At 35.4% G+C, this 22,062-nt stretch overlaps 1 protein-coding gene and 1 long non-coding RNA gene across 2 annotated transcripts; both read left to right on the top strand.

Moving 5' to 3' along the window:
* Positions 1-1,123: 1,123 nt before the first annotated feature.
* On the top strand, positions 1,124-3,507 carry LOC147396361 (uncharacterized). The gene is made up of 3 exons (XR_015180525.1): positions 1,124-1,341; positions 1,450-3,154; positions 3,257-3,507. It is a non-coding gene; the product is annotated as an uncharacterized LOC147396361 (long non-coding RNA).
* A 3,733-nt stretch (positions 3,508-7,240) lies between these two features.
* On the top strand, positions 7,241-8,977 carry LOC147396360 (geranylgeranyl diphosphate reductase, chloroplastic-like). Its single transcript, XM_086450456.1, has one exon. It carries the CDS (start codon positions 7,511-7,513, stop codon positions 8,879-8,881), a length of 1,371 nt encoding a protein of 456 aa, XP_086306582.1. The 5' UTR covers positions 7,241-7,510; the 3' UTR covers positions 8,882-8,977.
* The last annotated feature ends 13,085 nt before the right edge of the window (positions 8,978-22,062 follow it).

Raw genomic sequence — 22,062 nt, 5'->3', positions numbered from 1 at the left:
GAGGCTTTATGTTAGTGTTTCGGGAGCGCTACATCTGCCTTGTTACTTTCCTTCATTTTTTAACTTATCAATTTGAAGTTTTCACAATTTTCAAAATCCTTCCATGCCAATACTGTCGGTCTCGATGAAATTATAAAATTATTTCTTTTCTTCATATTTAACTAGAGTAGATTCGGAACACAAATAAAAGAATAACTTAATTGAAGCTGAAAAGAGAAAGTCATATATACATGGGTAACGTTCTTTTGACAAAATCCTAAACAAAGTATTTTATCTTATATGAGTTAAAAGTTTTTGAATGGGCTGATTTTTTTGTGAAAATGATCTTTATGGTGAGAAAATCATCTTCACAATATAATTAATCAATTCTAAAATTTCTAACCCTAATTTATAAGTTGAAGAATCTTAAATCGTCAATATTTTACCATTAGTTTGTAACCAATTTTCATGGGGTTAGAAGTTTTAGAATTGACTGATTTTTTGTGAGGATGATCAGTATAGAGATCATTCTCACAAAAAATCAGTCTATTTCGAAATTTTTTAGCCATATAAGTAAAAACTTTATATATATATATATATATATATATATATATATATATATATATATATTAGCATTCCTTTGACAAAATCCTAGACAATATTTAGACAAAGTTTTGTCTTATATGACTAAAAAGTTTTGGAATAGATTGTTTTTTTGTGAGGATGGTCTCTATAGTCAGTAGATCATCCTCACAAAAAATCAGCCAATTCTGAAACTTTTAACCCCATGAAAAGTGATTACAAAATAACGGTAAAAATTGACGGTTCACGATTCTTCATTTTGTAAAATAGGGTTAGAAGTTTCAGAATTGATTGATTTTTTGTGAGTATGATTTTCTCACCGTAGAGATCATTCTCACAAAAAATCAGCCGATTTTGAAAATTTTAACCCATATAAGATAAAATGCTTTGTGTAGAATATTGTTTAGGATTTTGTCAAAAGAATGCCACCCATATATATATAGGGCCGCGTTTGGACGACAAAAATATATACTCACATCTCTACAAATTAATTCAACTGTCCAATTTTGGTTAGATCTGCGGTCCAGATCGAAATTTACTTTACAATTGAAATAAACGAACGAAATTTGTTTATTTGCAACTACCTCCCTCTTCAATCGACAAACATATCAGATTATCATCTTCTTCTTCGTTCCTCTTCGAAAAACCCAAATCGACAAACTCTTCGATCTGCCATCGAAAACACAGATCGAAGAGACGATGATCTATGGAGGTCTTAATCAACTTCGTCTTTGCTAACGACGACGATTCCTCTCTGCTAACGACGACGATTTGCTGGAGGTCTGAATCAACTTCGTCTTCTTCCTTCCTCTTGATTTCTAGGGTTTTAATCACAATTCACTAGTAACCCTGACCTATTACTCTCTTATATACTCTTTCGTTTTGCAGAATCGATCCAAGAAAGATCGGACAGTCTGATTCAGCTACTTCGATTCAGAATGAGGTATTTTTGAACATTTTTCAGTGTTAGTGTTCAATTGCTTCGGATGTTTTGTTTTCTTCTAGCTTTGATTTAGAAAAACTTGATTTATTTTTTCAGCTTAATTTAACCAATTATTGAACCCAAGCTCGTGTTCTGAATTTCCATGGAATAAATCTAGTTTAAATGAACCTTGAAGATTTGTAATTTGGAGATTCTGTGACATTTATATCACAATTTGGTTTCATATGTTTTATATAGAACTTGTTTTTTGTTTTTTGTTTTTTTTTTTTGAAATACTGTGAAGGTGGATAATGGTCTTGTTTTCTTTGATTTCTTTCTCATGAGTTATGATAGCTATGATTGTGATTTGTTGGTTCCATGTTGCATTGATATATAATTAACACCATAGAGAAGCAAATTGACGAAAAAAATACTAAACCAAAGCAGTTTATCCATAACAAATATGAAGAACCCGAGTACCAAATTCAGATTAACTATTGAACTGCAATAGTAGTAGGGCATTTAAAGAATGAACATTTTATGTAAATCAAGTGCAAAATCAGTGGATATGTTCGTTTTTTGTGCACTTTATTTATAGATTTATAGTACTTCTTATATGTTTTGTTGTTATTGTGATATGAATTGTTGATATGAAATTGGTACTTGGGGGAGGAGGGGTTTTTAGAATGTTTGTTTTGAGTGGGTTTCAGATTGGAATCTTTTGTATTTAGGATATATGTATGGCTTCTATTAGCTCGTAAGATCTCATTGTAGGTTCTCTAGTGTTTCTCCAGTGCTCATTACTTATATAATTAGTATTTTTACTTATATAATTATATGGGAAGGGATCAACGGCCAAATTCTCAAACCAACATCCATACAACTTATCGGGATCATTGGATCAGCATAGATCTAACAGCTAAGATGGTTTGTCTATGTTCAATAAAGGCCAATTCGGATCCCAGTTAGAAGAAATATTCAAGTTGAAGGTCCCTAAAAGAATGAGAGGAAGACCCAAAAGAACATACATGGAGATAGTGAAAATAGATATGTACTCACTCTTAGTAGTAGAAGCCTTGCCTTTGGATTAGAGTGGAATGGAGGAACAAGATTCATTTAGTGGATCCCAAATATTTGGGATAAGGATTTGTTGTTGTGGTGATAATCTATGCTTTTAATAGGTACTCTTCAGTAATGTTCCATTTGCATAAGTAATTATCTCCTTTGCACTTCAGGTAGGTATATTGCTCTATGTCCGAGTGTGGTCAAAGCAAATATTGGATTCATATAATTTTATTTCTCACTAACATCTGGAGTTTGACCTTTTGTTATTTCTTTGGTGATTTTACTGAAGTTAGGGAATCACTCTTTTGAAAAATTTCACTTTCATATACAATTAAATTCAGTGTTTACTTGTGGAACAGGTTATCGAAGATTTTGCTGCTGAGAACATTGTTTATGTGGTGCTACGAACTACTCCAAAGGTGCTTCATGAGTAGTTGAGACTAATTGTTTTGGTCAGTTTTTAGTTTCCATGGTTATAGGGATTTTGGATTTCTATTTATTGCATTGGATTTCAAAGCAATGTTGGACTTTCTTCCTCAAAGGATCGGCCATGCTATTTGCTTTGAAGAGGAAGAATGGAGAAAGTTGAAGTCATCTAAGATTCTGGTTTGATGTTTGCAACCATATATTTTTAAATAACAAATTACAATTCCTTTTTGGTGTAATTCTTTAACCAAATTCTTATTTGTTTATATGTGAACTATAAAGGTTTTGAAAAGGATGATTTCTTTCAACTGGGGAGTAACTCGATCGAGTTTGTATTTGTAGATGAAGTTGTGAAGAAGAATCTGAGAGAGATCTTTGATTCCACTGTGAGGAAGTTCGTGCTATGAAATTATTCCCAATATAAATGAATTGAATTTATGATTGTATCATTCATCTTGTAGTTGGATATTGTACTAGATTGAAATTTACCCATTCTAATGAAATCAATTGTATGTTTGATGCAACTTTTTTCAGCATTTCTTTTGGTGATTTTTTAATTTTAATTTTAATTTTTTATTTTTGGTGATTTCTTTTGGTACTATGTACATTTGAAAGGTAAAGGTTGTCACCAGGGGAATTCACGCTCATATTGAAGACTTCGACGCTAATGCAGTTGTCAAACTTGAGGTGGCACTGTGGTAAATAATTGGATTAGCACATTCAAACCAGAGTCGGAGGGTACCTTTAAGGCATTGCTTATGAGCATTCCAAATAAATTTTGGAAGAAAAATGAAAATTTTCATTTGTAACTATCAAAACAACACTTTACTATTGATAAAGAAACTGTTCTTACACATCACTACATCAGGAGATATAATTATGCCAAGCCAAAACTGCTACTATATAGAAGTAGCCCTAAACTTCCCTTGCTCTCTCATACATCCATAAACATGACTACTTCATAACAATACTAAAACTATAGTTTTTTCTTCTTCTAACCAATACTCTTCTTTATGTCCTCAGCCATGTTTTGTGCATCCATTGAAACCCCAGCCAGGCCTCTCTTTGCAAGCCCTGCACAGTAAAACCCATTCTTTCCCTCCTTCCAGTGCTTAGGAAAAGGAGCACTCAGCATTCCAACGTCGTTTAGGAGATGCCCTTCATCCTGCATAAGAGAAATTAAGAACATATGAGTATATTAGAACACAAGAGAACCTAAGCAGAGAGACTTTTGTTGTTTTTCTGCTACCATCTTGGGGCAAAATTTTCTCACATGAAATTACTAAGTAGTACTATGGTGGAAATGGTATGCAATCAAAGAGATAAAGATCCCTAGATTACTTCACTATCTCACTCTGATAAGGTGCATCAATGGCGTTGTTTAGTTGCACTCTGTGATCTTACTTTCTTCTATTCATTGTCATCGTTGAATTAAGAAGATGAAGAGTGAAGAATCTACATACTTCAGCCATAAAAGAATCTACATACTTTAGCCATAAAAGCACATGAGAAGAATAGGTGATCTATCTTTGCAGCAAGGGCATCTTGAAGCAAAATTGAATCCACTACATCTTCGCACCAAGTCCACAGGGCAGGAATTATGCAAAACCTCCTAAGAAAAAGTTTGCATTTTCAGATCATTGTAGGTGCCCCATCTATCCCTCTAGTAACTAAAAGAAGCAATGCTGCAGCAGATAAGATAGTAGACTCAACTCTGATTTTGATAAATTAATAAAGAAGATAAACATTTATTGAAAAGGTATATCTTGTCAAACAATTGTAGTACCATTTAAAGACTTGAAGTCTAAAAGCTTCAACTAGATATAACTAATACATAATAAATATTAAATGTCACAATAATCCAACAGAGAAAATTAAAAACGAGTCCAAATATGCTGGCGACTGATGACTGCGATTCAATTTTGCTTTGGCTGATCCATTAAAGATGCATGTGCTGGTACATACACATCTCCCCTGCAGAAAATTAAAAGAAATAGAAAAAAAGAAAAAAAAAATCCAATAAAAGCCCCTCATTTGATGATTCAATTAATATCACCAGTTTGCCCAGTCTATATGGGATCTCTTAATGTGGAAAGTATTGAATGATCCCAAAGAAATGACTTGGAAAATAACAACTTTCCTGTCAACAACTACACAAAGTATGTAAAGCTCACATGAACTGTGATAAGTAAAACAGTGGAAAGGGACAAAATAAAGGGGGAGAGAGACTTTGCAAGCTTTCGCTGCAAGAGAATGTGTATGGTAAAAGGTTCCAATTTTACAAACACTATTGGCATGGTGCCATGGTATGCTTGCTCAGCAGGTAAGGAAAAAATTACTAAGCATAAAAAAACTCAAAAAGTAATTTACAAATCATGTTGAACTCAGTTAGATAACTTAAATCCTCATCCTTTTACTTTGATTTCCCTCATCAGCCTTTCCCTGCAGATAACCAAAAAAAAAAGGAAAATAATTTTAATTTAGTGGCACATCTGCTTCACATGTGAAGACACCAAAATTCTCAAAAAATTTAACACAAGGATACATAACACCTAACATAACTATTGGGCTAGAAGATAGAAAATGGATGTATACATTTTAAACAAATAAAATGAGTTGGCACTGACACCAAGGTACTGCAACTTGGACCATTACGCATTAAACTTCTGTTGATACCTCGGAGAATTAATTTCAGTGCAAGCTTTTAAAAAAATTCTCATGACACCATTTCCTTTTATCCTCTGTTAATTTTACAGAAATGTCTTACAAGATGAAGCAGGGCACCTTAACGGTACTGACTTTGAGATATACCATTTCTTTAACCACTTGAAAATTAAGTTTTTTCTGAAAATTTTAAGTTTTCTCTAATGCTTCTCTTTTGACAGATCACTATATGGCACCTGAGGTTTATCGTAGAGAAGCATATGCAAAGAGTATTGATGTCTTCTCATTTGCTTTAATAGTTTATGAGGTGAACAACATTCTATACGCTATGCTTTACTCTATCATCAATTGGTTCTTCTATTTTATGATTAAAAACACATTGAAATGTCTGAAATTCATCAATTTCTCACCATATGGAACTTCAGTTTTAAAGGTCATCCATTCACAATTTTTACATGTAGAAATCATTAAATGATTACTACAATTACAGCGACGCTTTATCCAAAAGGTCTTTTGTTATCGCAAATGTGTGCATATCCACCAGAGTTAGTTCAAACTTAGTGCATGACGGCACACACGAGTCCAAATCCTAGAATTTCTGATTCTTGATTTTGATTCAAAAAACTTGGCAGCACTGGGATACTCTTTTGGGATAATATGTGGATTTAAGAAGATGAGTTGTCTGACCTTTGCAAGGGATATAAGGCATGCCTTCCTTGGCCGGTAGTGCTTGTTTACCCTTATACAGTAGATCGAGATCTTTAGTAGCTTGAGCAACAGCATCATTAGCTGGAACAGGATGGCCTGCAAGTATAGTTCATAAGGTTTTACTCCAATGACGAGTCTTACCACTTGAAAAACAGAATTACATAAAACAAGTATTACAAACGTAATACATAATTGTTTCATTTAGCTTAAGAAATATCAAGAATAGGATATAATGAAGTCTGATTCGAATCTTCGTTAGTTGTTATCAAGCTACTACATAGAAACTGATATAACATACCCAATCAGTCAACACCATCCCTACGAACCTAATATATATTATTTTTTATAATGTCGATTTAAGTAAAAGCTGTCATTATAAATCTTCCTAGAGTTCGCGCGAAATATCACGAAAAGAAAGAGTTTTGTACGTCGATATTTCATAAAACCGACGTTACATACCTTTATAAAATTTTTGCATATCTTTTCGTGAAAATTAAAGCTTGAAAACTGACGATAAAAATTAAAACATGAGCACCTCTTATCCTGCTCAGTGTAGTAGTGGATCTTTTTCATCGGGATTCATAAGAAAAAGATGTGTGGTTCTGTGTCCTTACCACGTTAGCCACATATCGAACCACATGCATTCATCATTATTCTTCGTTAAAAGGGTAGTATTGATCTTGTAGAAGCTAGAGTCGTACTGGAGTGATGTTAATAATTTACTTGATTAACACTTTGTGGGGGGCATGGGTACTTCACAGTTGTTTCTCGATGAAAAGCATGTATGATTTGATTATGTACACATCAACATCAGCAAAGTGTGAATCGATGTAAAGTTGAAAGTCACTCCAACATCATTCTTCCTCGAAACATAATCTTCTTATGTAATCTAAACGGTAAGTTTTAATTGATGGAGCGCCTGAAGCCAAACAGTTGTAGTGGGCGTGTTAGCCGTTGCAATGTTGAAATGCGGTCCATTACAGTTTTACGACCATTGACCCGCATTACACTTACAGATGCGCGCATTTTAGAAAGAAATTAATTAAAAAATATTAACAGTTTTTGTCTTTGATGGTTATCAGAGAAAAAATAGATACACCCTCCACTTGACTTTTCTAATTCTAATAACGAAATCAAAACCCTAAACCTAATCTCACAACACCAATGGCTACAACACTACTAACAACCCATCGTCATCTTCTTCATCCGAAATCTCTCTTCACCCCCAAATCATCCCCACCACAAAAACATCAATCCCTAATCATCACCGCTAAATCTGGCACACAAATCTCCGGACGTAAGCTCCGAGCCGCCGTTATAGGTGGTGGTCCAGCTGGCTCCTGCGCCGCAGAGACCCTCTCCGCTGGTGGCATCGAGACCTTCCTTATCGAACGTAGCCCAGCCGGTTCGAAGCCATGCGGAGGCGCTATTCCTCTTTGTATGCTTGATGAGTTCTCTATCCCTCCCGATCTGATCGACCGCAAAGTGACCCACATGAAGATCATCTCTCCCTCTAATCTCACTGTTGATTTCGGGAAGACTCTTAAATCCCACGAGTACATAGCCATGCTTCGCCGTGAGATCCTCGACTCATATCTCCGATCTCGAGCTCAATCCAACGGTGCCAACCTCATCACCGCCCTCTTCACGCATCTCGAGGTACCACCTTCCTCCTCCTCCTCCATCGATGCTCCCTATATCGTCCACTACAATACTAATGGCTCCAAACACACTCTCTGCGTAGACGTGGTGATCGGCGCAGATGGAGCCAACAGTAGAGTAGCCAAATCCATAGACGCTGGAAATTACAATTATGCCATCGCGTTTCAAGAGCGAATCAAACTACCTGAAGAGAAAATGACGTATTATGAAAATCTCGCTGAGATGTACGTTGGGAGCGATATCTCACCTGACTTTTACGGATGGGTCTTCCCTAAATGTGACCACGTGGCAGTGGGTACTGGTACCGTATGCTCGAAGCAAGATATTAAGTTGTATCAAAAAGGGATGAGAGAAAGAGTTAAAGAGAAGATTAAAGGTGGGAAGGTGATTAAGGTGGAAGCCCACCCGATTCCAGAGCATCCACGACCGAGACGTGTCAAGGGCCGTGTAGCACTGATTGGTGATTCGGCTGGTTACGTGACGAAATGTTCTGGGGAAGGTATCTACTTCGCAGCCAAATCAGGAAGAATGTGTGGGGAAGCGATCGTGCGAGCGTCAGACAAGGGTAAGAGGATGATCAACGAGGAGGATTTGAAGAGAGAGTATCTTAAAAACTGGGATACGATGTACCTTAGCACTTTCAGATTTTTGGATTTGTTACAAAGGGTTTTTTACGGTAATAATGCAGGTAGGGAAGCTTTGGTGGAGTTGTGTGGTGATGATTATGTGCAACGTATGACGTTTGAAAGCTATTTGTATAAGAGGATTGCTGTTGGGGATAGATGGGAGGACGCTAAGATGGTGGTGAGTACGTTGGGGAGTTTGATGAGGGCTAAGATACTTGGGAGAGAGATGGAGAAATTGACGCTGTAGAAGAGAGAGAGAGAGAGAGAGAGAGATCTATCTTTTTGTGCCTTTATCATCTACATCTTACGCTGACGGTCTCATGATTGATTACATGGTTTTAAATCTCGGTTGCACATCTCATCTCATCTCATTCGTCTCAGCCGAGTCATCTCGCTAGACAACGAGACAACATATTTTTGTCTTTAAAAATTCTAAATATATATATTTTTCAAGGCTGCTGTATTGAGTGTCGGCCATAATTTATATATTGGCAAACACTTTTTCAAAACATGGGTTAGAGGTCTTGGGATGGGCTGATTTTTGGTGAGGATGATCTCTACGGTGAGGAGATCATCCTCACCAAAAATCAGCTCATTCCAAAACTTCTAGCCCCATTTTACAAGTTGAAAAATCGTGAACCGTCCATTTTTTGTAAATCATTTTTGATGAGGTTAGAAGTTTTGGAATGGGCTGATTTTTGGTGATGATGATCTCCTCACCATAGAGATCATCCTCACCAAAAATCAGCCCATTCCAAGACCACTAACCCATGTTTTGAAAAATGTGTTTGCCAAAATGTTTGCCAAACTGTTGGCCATTGAACGCTACTCTTATATATTTAATAGGTTTCAGAAGCTTTACAATCAAAACCGCCAATTATTTTCCTACCAAATCTCATGGATATTTTTCTATCATATTTATAATAAGAAAAAACTTTCAATTGTGGTCCTTCGTTTTTTTTTTTTTTTTTTCTCCTTCATTACTTTGTCATTCTCAAAATCAGTCTTCTAAAGGAAAAACAGTCTTTTAGAGGAAAAAACTAATGCTTGGTTGTCACCATTGTATCTATCACTGCTTGAACATTACAAATAAACAAGTCATGAATGAAATGTTAAAATTTTGTAGCAATAAGGTCTTAATACTCTCCATTGACTTTTTGTATTATATAATCATAATGATTGTGGGGTCAGATTCTGATGAACGGTGTTGATGGACTCTGTCTCACGGATTCGAAGTCGCTCTTTCCACCCTTTGCTAGTATCGATGTGGTACTTACTAAAAACTCTTCGACACTCAAGTTAGAATAGCAGAGAAATAATAGATAAAACTTGTTAGATTCTCAATCGGCCAAAAGATCCTTAAGTCTATGCATATTATGCTATTTATAAATCCTTCTTCTGAATCAGGGTTTTCCCTTCTTGCAAGAAGTGATCCTTGAGAATCTCTTGATTCACAGGATCCTAAATGAAATTGGGATCTTTGGGATTGGATATGATATACTGGGGAAATCTCCTTCGAGATCTCTGGGCTTGGCAGACGCGTATCAAGATTATGAGTATTCTTTAACCGGGTCTGCCCTTCTTAGCAGACCATGTCTTGCTCAGTGTTGTGCTACCCTCCTAGTTAGGCTAGAAACTCTCTACCTTAGCTTGTCCTTCTACTGGGTAGCACCCCATATGCTGATCTGTGCGTGGTACCACTTAATTGACCTAGACACATGTACGACCTAGATAATTGTGCAATTATTTCCCTCTACAATTACCCCCTCTTTAGGAGACATGAACTCTCGCCGTCTTTTCGAGACATGTATCCTTCATCTTATTGGTTGCCATGATTCTCTATCATTGTTTATACTCTTAATGAATCGACGCATTCAATGCAATCTCATCTAAAGAAGAGACCCCATTATGTTTTTACCTTAAACTCACATAATTTAGAAAAAGTATGGGCTTTCTAATTATGGGCCCATCCTCATAGAATGAGAAAGGCCAATTATCGATAGTCTCAAAACGTTTTTGTGTTGTGTGCAACTTGTGACTAAGGATTAAAATGATATAATTTTATTTTGAAAAAGGAACTTTAACCCTTACACTTTCGATCGAACCAAGGTTTGATCTACCTGAGGTAGGGAGGGTTAGAATTACATCATTGGCTATTCTAAACCAAAAATAAAATAAGATAAATAGGGTGGATAGAAGAAGGAAGATGGAAGGGAGAGAATGAAGATTTTTCACATTACTTGTCCTTACTCTATCTTGTCTTTGGAGTCTTTTTTTCTTGAATTTTCTTCTTCTTAATCTTCTAATGTGTCTTATTGTTCTTGTATTTGAATTTGAGATAGTAAAGGTATTTTAGTGCAGGGATTATGAGTTGTGTGACGTCCCTCGAAACACTAACATAAAGCTCCATGTCAGATCTCGAGGCACTAGGTGGCACCTCGAAATTTCGGTATGGTTTCATCTGTTTATGTTAACATTCCAAGGCATTCAACCTGTTTCACCTGATAAACAATATACATAACATCCTGTAGATATATATATATATATATACAAAATAGAATAATAACGGAAACCTGTATACATCTAATAACGTACGATAGACCAGAGTATGGAAGAAGAAATTAATATACATAATCATATTCTTCACTCTAACGAAAGTCCTAATGCTCCACCAAAATCTATAATACAACCTGGACTAACTGACGTTGCTAGGGGGTATAGCCCCAGTACTAACCAGGTAACAGACTCTAGTCATCTATCTGACCCACCAGATAGTCTTTACTCGTTAGTTCTATGCCCGCCTCGTCAATTGCAGGCTCTAAAACTAAAAAAATGGAAGAAAATGGTGAGTAACAATGGTTACCCAGTAGATAAATAAACAATTCCTACCAATAACCTCTCTTTGCATAAACGACTAAATATTCTGAATCATTTCAATGCATGCAAAGTTTTACAGAATAAATTATGATTAACTAGTATATATAACCAAGGATGAGCAACTAAACATTTTAAAACTCACATTACATCAATTAGTAGTACTCACTATAACATTTTTTTATACAAATCTAATTGATAAAATTAAAACAGTAAACATGCTTTTTATTTTATAAGTCAACATAACGCAACAAATACATAATACCCAATGGTAGAGTAGTGGAATTAGAGAGTTGAGATTCTACGACTAGATTGCTCCTAGTCAAGATATAATGTTACAATACTTTACTGGCCTTTAGTTCTTGATTTTATGATCGATCGATGTAATGTACCACAGTTGATTAACCCTTTATCCAGCTCAAGCTGGCCGTTTGACTTGATTGTAAGCAATAGGTCTTTTTTCGATGTGTCAGAATATTTGACTACTCTAGATTGTTAGTGATCACTGACTAATCATTTTCATCTATGCCTATCAGGTGTGCATGTGATTCCCATTATACAACATCATTCTTATACAACCACCTTTACATTACAAGTTCACTAGTAAAGATAAAAGGAATAAACCTAGATTCTAGTTGTAACTCCACTCTCATATCACGTATAAGCTTCGTGTTCCTTACCGTACATCTTAGGATAATATATTACTCCAGATGATATGACAGACTATCCCTTCAAGTATTCATAAACTCTTTAACAATTTACAAAATAACTATGTATATATATATATATATAATTTTTCTTTGAGAACAAATAAGAAATTAATATTACAGACTTTAGAATGGATATCCAATTTTCTATTATAAAAGGAAATAATTGCGCAACGATCTTAATTCTACACGTGTCCAAGCCAGCTAAGTGATAACTGACACAGATCAGCTTTTGAGGCCAGATTAGCCTATGAAGCGCTGTCCAGCAAGCAGGGCAGGTCAGAACGGGGATCTCCCTAGTTTAGCTAGCAGGGCAGCGTAGTGATAAGCAAAACCAATCCTGCCAGGTAGGACAGGCTAAGCCTCGAGAAAATCGCAATACTGTTGCGTGCACGTCTCTGGTGCCCTACCAAACGCTAAAACAAATCCCAAGGCTAAATCTCAAGGTACTAGGTAGCACCTCGAAATTTGAGCATGGTTCATTCTGTTTATGTTAGCGTTCCACGAAACTCGAAAACATTACAATCCAAAATACAACAACTCCTGTACATAAGAAAATGTTAACACGAGATAACTGCGGAAGACTAAATATATCTAATACGTAAGTAGATCAGAGTGCGGAAGTTCAACAATATACCGGATTACAAAAATACTCTCATTCTAACATGTACCTAATACTGAACCCCAAATCTATATACATCCTTAACGAAATTGACCACACTAAATGGTATAGCCCTAGTGCTCACAGTGCAATAGACTCTGATCGTCGATTTGACAAACCAGATACTCTTCACTTGCTGACTCTACGCCTGCTTCGGTAACTGCAAATTCTGAAATTAAAAAATAGGAAGGAAATGATGAATAACAATGGTTACCCAGTAAGTCCACAACCAATTCCTACTAATAACCACTCTTCAACATGATCAAATAAGCATACTGAACATTTTAATACATGTAAGCTTTACAAAATAAAATACGATTAACTGGTACATATAGCTAGGGATGATCAACTAAATAGTTTAAAAGTTCACATAACGTCAATCATCAGTACTCATTATACATTTTCGTTTTTATACAAATATAATTGACAACATTAAAATTATAGGCATACTTTTCAATTTATATTTCAAAATAAAATAATAAATACATAATACATAATGGTGGAGCAGTAGAATTAGAGAGTTGGGATTCACGACTGGATCGTTCCCAGTCGGGATATGATATTCCTCAATAAAGTCGTAGTTCTTGATTTTGTGGGTGGTTAATGCTTACCACACTAGTGGAATCATTTATCTAGCTTAAGCTGGCCGTTTGATGTAACTGTAAGCAATGGGTCTCTTTTCAATGTGTCAGAACATTTGACTACTACTAGATTGTTAATGATTACTGACTAATCATCTTCGTCTATGCCTATCAGGTGTGTATGTGATTCTCAAAGTAAACAACTCCATTCATATACGACCACCTTTATAATACACGTTCATTGATAAAGATAGAGTGGAATGGACCCGGATTCCAGTTGTGACTCCATTTTCATATGCGTCTCATACCACTTATGAGCTTGGTGGTCCTACCGTACATCCCAGGATAGTACATCATTCCGGATGATATGATATACTATCCCTTCAGGCATTCACAGACTCTTTAACAGCTCACAAAATAGTTACCTATATATATGTCATTTTTATTTCAAATTAAAAGAGAAATTAATAATACAAGGTTGAGAATGGATATCCAGTTTCCTACCATGCAACTGTGGCCACCTGACCTAAAATAAATAACAGAACTTAGCACATATGCGATAACAGAATTAAAATAAACATGTACCTAATCATTATCCCTGAAAATCCTTTCACCAACCTACACGCAACATACAATATAAAATGCAGACATCACCCCTCGGGTGTGACTTTGACATTTTACCATTTCATCCTTTTCCCATTCTTCGGTGTTTTCACTTATCAAATTTTCAAATCAAACCTTTATTTTTATAGCTTTCAAATTCACTTTGATTAGTCACTCGAAAAATTATCAATTTTTTGTTAAAACGGGGTTCCAATAGGTATGCGAAGGCAAACTGCCAAAATTGGAAAAGTTGGTAAAAATTTGGCTAAGTGTCTGAAACTCGATTCTCAAAGTTCTCGGAATTGAAAATGGGTTTTTGGAAATGAAAGTCTTGAACACGAGATTCGACACCATATAAATTTTATAGCCTAATTCAAAGTAATGCGAAAAATATTAACTTTTGAAAATTTACTGAAAATATCAAAATTTACATTTTGTTCTTCAAACCAAAATTTGAACTTTTATCTTTTGAGATTTGGATCTTGAAACCATTCCCCTTGTTCCGAAATGGGGGGTAAAACCTTAATTTCATTAAAGAACTTAAAGTAAATGGAAAGTAAAAATTAAGGAGGACATTTACTTAAATATTTTTAATGAAATAAAGGGTGGGAAAACATGTATAAGTCACGAGGGAAGCAAAAAAAAAAAAAAAAATCAGAAGTCAGTTTTGATAAATTTCTGTCGATGGCAGAATCTTGATTTTGTCGGTGTCGGTGGGACAGACAGAATGGTTTTTGACAGGTGTCGGTGGCACTGCCAGCTCCTGCCAACAACACTCAACCATTTCACGAACTTTGGATTTTTTGATCCATTTTTTGGGTTTCTCTTCCATTCTTCGAACCCTTTGGCCCACCCACAAATTTAACATTTAAACTTGATAAAAACATGTCAAATCTCTATTCCTAACATGAAATTGAAAATTAAACAAAAGATTTCTACAATTTATAAACGCAACACATGTTCGATAAAGATTCCTAAATACATATTTTCAAAATCTAAGGTTACTACTAAGAATTGAGAATCCCTTACTCGTTGTGGTTGTTGGACACGATGAGCTATCATGAAGATCAAGGATTGACAGTCTGGAGCTTCGAAATTGATTGAACTTGGGTGCCAAATAGATCGGGTTGGTTGCGAAACCTTTGATAGAGGTGTTCTTCCTCCTTCCACGATGAAGAATGACTTTTCTCCTAGTTGGACGAGATTCCAAGTTAGAATTGAACCCACTCGCTATTTTTAAAGAGGGACCAAGAGAAAGAAAAGAAAACGAAGGTTGAATGGGGTGAGAACGTAGATCTTGTCGTAGTCAACAACTTTGCCTTCTTCGCCGAAGTCTAACTTGGTCTTGTTCTCAACGAATCTTGAAGAGAGTGGGTTGAAACCCTAGGGTTGAGAAATGACTGATTTGTGTTCTTTAGCGAAGAGAGAAAGAAATGAAATAAAAAGAAAGTTAACTTTCTTTTAAAAAAAGGGCTGAGGGTACTTTTGGTATTTTCCACTCGTTTCTATTTTCGATACTAACCCGACTATTCGGATTTGGAAAATAACAAATGAGTATTCCATTTTGAATAATTTTTCGTTGAGGACCAAATGGTGCGGTCAAATTTTTCTGATTCTTGTTCTAACAAAAATTTACTATTTTGATCCCACTCAACGCGAAATTTGAGAATTTTAGAACTTTTTCACTCGAACTCAAATTCAAACTTGCTTACAGGCTAAAGTATATATTTAGACTTTTTTGAATCCAATGGCGAAGTCAATTTTCATTGAAATTGAACATAACAATCTCCGAGTGTTTCACTCTAAGTCCCTTTTTCAAAAATTTTCTCAAAATATCACCATTTGATTTCTTCGAGATACGAGTTGAAACTTGGGGGTATTACATTCTCCCTTTCTTAATAAAAGATTCATCTTCGAACTTGAAATCATACCTTATCGAACTTCTTTGCCACCCTACTAACTCAACATGTATGATAAACGATACTTATCTTCAATTATCATTTACCCTTGTTTCTAAGCTAATCTCATTTTCGATTCATAAACCTTATATCACTTATTTTTCATCAATCCAATATATATATATATATATATATATATATATCAATTAATCACTCTAATTCAAGCTCATAATCCAACTAATCCATTATTTGTATAACTCTAAGACAACAATCAACTCACATCATACCAATTCCCCACCAATCTCTATCAATAATCTTTTCACATCTTCTCTATCCTTTATCTTTGTTTTCCTTACCAACTACATCGCCTATTATGCGTACTTGTATTTACAATGAACATCACTCCTCAATATGTAGTCTTACTATAAACATACTACTACTGTAATACAAGTTTTTACTAACATTAACTTCGCAATTCACATTAAAACCTTTATTCTCCATATACCGATATCACCTCAACATGGGTACGTGGGACGTGTCGTGAATCTATTCGAGTTGCGATGATAGAATCAATCTGTAAGCCCATAGGCCTACCTGTTCAATTACCTCAAACAGTCCCATAAGCTGCAATCCACACGCTTTCTTACTTTACTCCTAAAATCACAGCATTGACTAATTACTGTTTCAATATCATTGTAATATCAATTAATCCTTATTCATGTAATTTTATTTTGCCTAAATCATACATATTTTCACTTATCATCCAATACTGATATTACCACAATTAACTTTTGCAAATCTTACAACTATCTCTCATGAATTTCAATTCATAAGCAATATTGCTATCTCCCCTTCTTCATCTATTTTCTCACAATTCCATTAAGTCACCATTAATATAATCTTGTCACAAAATTTTCCTTTCTCGCATCTTACATTGCCCACCTTACTTTCAAAACTACCTTTTCTATCTAACTCTTCCCTACTGTAATTCTAATCTTTTTAACAATACCTTTAACTTATACAATCATCAAATCCAACATGCTCCACTATTCATAAATTTACTCCTTACTACTCCTAATGAAATGCATCTTTCACACGTCGGGTTTACCTCCAAATATTCTTTTATTTTTTTCACATACAAAATTTTAGTTTTTGATTGTACACCTATGTTATGCAAGTTCCTACTTAATCTTCCAAAAACCTCATTCCTTCTTCAAAATGTATCATTCTAAACATCACTTACTAACAATTATTGTTAGCCTTTACTCACACAAACTCAATACCATATTATTACCATGCTATGAATACACTCATCCTCACAACATACATTTTCACTCATAATACTCCTTTCTACCCTACATTATTGTGTCTATTTCATCAACATGTTTTACCTCATAGTACTCAACAACTTTTTGACAGTGGTGTATATAGTTTTATTAGTCGACCCGTCTCAACATTTTTTAGCTCTAGTAAGTGTGCACAATCTTAACAGAAGTATATGATCTAAAGGAATTAGTATTGAATAAAACTCCAATTTTTAACATTATAACTAGAAACTGTACCTTCCAAAAATTCGTCGAAGCCAGGTATTTCCTCTTGGGTCACAACCCTTGCTTGCGATTGTGATAGATGTCACTCTCTCCTGATATGTCCCACTTGACCACACGTATAACATGTCAACGATTTTGTCTTCATAAATTTCTGTGGAGTGGGCAGTTGGTAAACTAGAGCCTGTAATCTCTAGACCTGCCTTGTTGGTTCTCTTGGCCCTGGTGGTCTCGCTGGAATTCCAATTGTTCTATGAATTAGTAATGAGGTAACCCTACAACTTGATGGTGGAGCAACTCTACATTGTAGGTAAACTGATCCAAAGGTGATTGGCCTCGAATACATCGGCTTTTTGATCGGGTCTGATCTGGAAGGAAGAGAGGTCGGGGGTTGACTGGTCTATCCTTGGGACATATGTATTTCTATCTCCTCTCGCTTTCGACAACTAGTTCAGTCTGTTTGTGATGGTATAAGCATGTCATCAACCATGTTAAAATTCGGTGGCCTTATTATTCCTTGAATTGGCCCATCTAACATCTTTTTAAGCCACACATCTTTAATCGGTTGACGTGAACCCGAACATTGCTTCCCTTTGTGTCCCAACTTACCACATTAGTAACATGCAACTATTCTTTTATTCGACTGATTAAATATTAGATGCTGTTGTTTCTTACAAAACTCTTCCATTTCTTGAACGGATATTTCTATAATCTCGCTTCTTACGTATGGTCATTTTTCCTATGACTTTGCTAGTTTCGTAATTGTTTGCCTCTTATTGCGTCCTAACTGTCCTTCTTCTACTAGGCTTTGAAACGATGATTGTATTATCCCTATTTCCTCTCGTAGTCCTCCCTGTGTAGGGATATTTACCCTTGGATTATTTTGGGATTTATCCTTAAGATAATGGTCGAGCTTTTCTTCTATCCTCTCTAACTTTTTCGTCAATTGCCCTACCATGATCATTTGAGCCTCAAACATCTTTGATTGTCTCATGACTTTGCTAGTTTCGTAATTGTTTGCCTCTTATTGCGTCCTAACTGTCCTTCTTCTACTAGGCTTTGAAACGATGATTGTATTATCCCTATTTCCTCTCGTAGTCCTCCCTGTGTAGGGATATTTACCCTTGGATTATTTTGGGATTTATCCTTAAGATAATGGTCGAGCTTTTCTTCTATCCTCTCTAACTTTTTCGTCAATTGCCCTACCATGATCATTTGAGCCTCAAACATCTTTGATTGTCTCCTTTCCATGTGTGCATAACTTTGGGATAACTTCAAGACTACTTCTATCAACTATTCTATCTTAGTGAGTTTACTCGACCTAGGTAGGTCTTCCCCACCAGTTTGACTCCTTGTCATAGGTCCAGTTGAAACTCTGTTTCCTTACATCTTTCCTAGCCTACAAGTTCAAAAATCTTTTATTTATCAGAAGTAAAATACTTCTCAGATCCATGCCAACCTCATTCTTATGAAAACATTAACTACTATTATAAAGAGTAATCTAGTAATGAACACCATTTTCATTACTACAAATGAACTTAAAATCTTATCTTAGGCTTACTAGGCTCTAAAGACTTCTAAATACAGAGGAGCTTGCAATCTCTATACGAAAATACTAATGAGCTCGGATATCAGATCCCTAATGATATTCTATGATTATCCTAATGTCTGTGGTATCAGCTTAATTTCCAAAACATAACATATCTATATCCCATACGGATTTAATGCTATGCTCTGATACCATCTGTGACGCCCCCCAAATGCTAACACAAATCCCAAGGCCAAATCTCAAGGTACTAGGTGGCACCTAAAAATTTGGGCATGACTTTTTTGTTTATGTTAGCGTTTTACGAAACTCGAAAACCTGATAATCCAAAATACAACAAATCCTGTATATAAGAAAATGCAAACACAAGATAATAATGGAAGACTAAATATATCTAATACGTAAGTAGATCAGAGTGCGAAAGTTCAATAATATACCAGATTACAAAAATACTTTCACTCTAACATGTACTTAATACTCAACCCCAAATCTGTATACATCCTAGATGAAACTAACCACACTAAAGGGTGTAGTCCTAGTGCTCATTGTGCAATAAACTCTGGTCATCGATCTAACAAACTAGATACTCCTCACTTGCCGACTCTGCGCCTGCCTCGGTAACTAAAAGTTCTGAAATTAAAAAGAATAGGAAGGAAAGATTGAGTAACAATGGTTACTCAGTAAGTCTACAACCAATTTCTACTAATAACCTCTCCTAAACATGATCGAATAAGCATACTGAATATTTTAATACATGAAAGCTTTACAAAATAAAATACGATCAACTGGTACATATAGCTAGGGATGAGCAACTAAATAGTTTAAAAGTTCACATAACGTCAATCATCAGTACTCATTAAATATTTATGTTTTTATATAAATATAATTGACAACATTGAAATGACAGGCATGCTTTTCAATTTATATTTCAAAATAAAATAATAGCTATATAATACACGATGGTGGAGCAATAGAATTAGAGAGTTAGGATTCACGACTGGATCGCCCCTAGTTGGGACATGATATTTCTCAATAAAATCGAAGTTCCTGATTTTGTGGCTGGTCGTTATTTACCACACTTGCAAGACCATTTATTCGGCTCAGACTGGCCGTTTGACGTGACCGTAAGCAATGGGTCTCTTTTCGATGTATTAGAACGTTTGACTACTATTAGATTATTAATGATCACTAACTAATCATCTTCGTCTATGCCTATCAGGCGTGCATGTGATTTTCAAAGTAAACAACTTTATTCATATACGACCACCTTTACAATACACATTCACTGGTAAAGATAGGAAGGATCGACCCGAATTCTAGTTGTGACTCCACTCCTATACGGGTTCCATACCACGTATGAGTTTGGTGGTCCCTACCGTACATCTCAGGATAGTACATCACTCCGGATGAAATGATGTATTATCCCTTCAGGCATTCATAAACTCTTTAACAGCTCACAAAATAGCTACGTATATATATATCATTTTTATTTTAAAACAAAAGAGAAATTAACAATACAAGGTTGTCAACAGATATCCAGTTTCCTATCATGCAATTGTGGCCACCCGACCTAATATAAATAACATAACTCAACGCCTCCACGCTAACAAAATTTAAATAAATATGCACCCAATTATTATCCCTGGATATCCTTTCACCAACTTACACACAACATACAATGTAAAATGCATACATTACTCCTTGGGTGTGACTCTGACATTTTACTGTTTCATCCTTTCCCTATTCTTCGGTGTTTTCACTTCTCAAATTTTCAAATCAAAACTTTCTTTTTCAAATTCACTTTGATCATTCACCCAAAAAACTATCAAATTTTTGTTAAAATAGGGTCCCTATAGGTACGCAAAGACAAACTGCCAAAATTGAAAAAATTGATGATGTCACACCTTAAAATCCCAACATGAATCCCTATGATTCATCAGTCAGAATCTCGAGATGTGAGGTAATCAATCACACAACCTGATAGAACATTCACAAGTAATAATACTTATGAAAAAAAAATAAATAAATATACGCAGCGGAATAAACATTTAACTAACATATATACGAGAATCTAGAGTAAGCGGAAACAATCATCAAACACTGATATCATCCAAGTCCTCAGTCTCATAATATATGGAATTACAAAAATTTCTAAGACTAACATGTTTCTTATCTACAACAAGAAACCGCTAGGATCTTCTACTAATCCTTAAAGATATGGTGGCGACAAGACATCAATCTGATCCTTCTTGGGGACCTCCTCAAAAGACTCCTCAAATAACGGCTCCTCAAGAGTTGAATAATCTGAAATGTGAAGCATAGGGTGAGTAACAAGGGAATGTTACTCAGCAGGATGAACGTCGTTCTAACAGCGAGTCATACATGCACGAGTAATCATCAAAACAATTAAATGATGCAAATTTTCATAATGTAACATACGATAAATGTCTAAGCATACTCAGTAAACAGTTATAATAACTTTAATCTATCATTTTCAATCATTTAAAGTAACATATGCATCTTTTAAATGAAAACATCTTTCAATCATTGCAAAATAAGAAAAAGATACATAATAAGAACACGTCGGTATAATCGATAAGAGAGCAGAGGAACACGTCGATATATCCGCCTCGGTTATGGCAATATGATATTCCAAACTTAACCGCCGATATGGAATCTCATCGTTATAATATGATTTTATGGCCGATCTAGCATACCACGGTTGGATGACCATTTATCCAACTCAGACTGGCCGTTGACCAAGAATCCAATACTGAGTTCAACTAATGGTGAGGTCGACCGTTTGACGACTACAGACTAAAAGTGATCACTAACTAGCTTAGGAGACCCCTCGCGTCGAAGTCTATCAAGAGGTAATGCATGTGAACCCCGCCTATCTTTACACTATACAAAGACTACCTTTACACACAACGTTTCCCAGGAAATAAATAGGAGAAATTTTCGGATCTCATAAGCTATAATATGCTCTAAGGTATCCCATACTACTGAAA

This window comes from Akebia trifoliata, chromosome 8, assembly GCF_017979445.1.
Source record: "Akebia trifoliata isolate Shusen 1 chromosome 8, ASM1797944v1, whole genome shotgun sequence".
Taxonomy (NCBI): Eukaryota; Viridiplantae; Streptophyta; class Magnoliopsida; order Ranunculales; family Lardizabalaceae; genus Akebia; species Akebia trifoliata.
The sequence above is the reverse complement of the archived record's forward strand: the minus strand, read 5'-3'. Positions and strand labels throughout refer to the sequence as shown.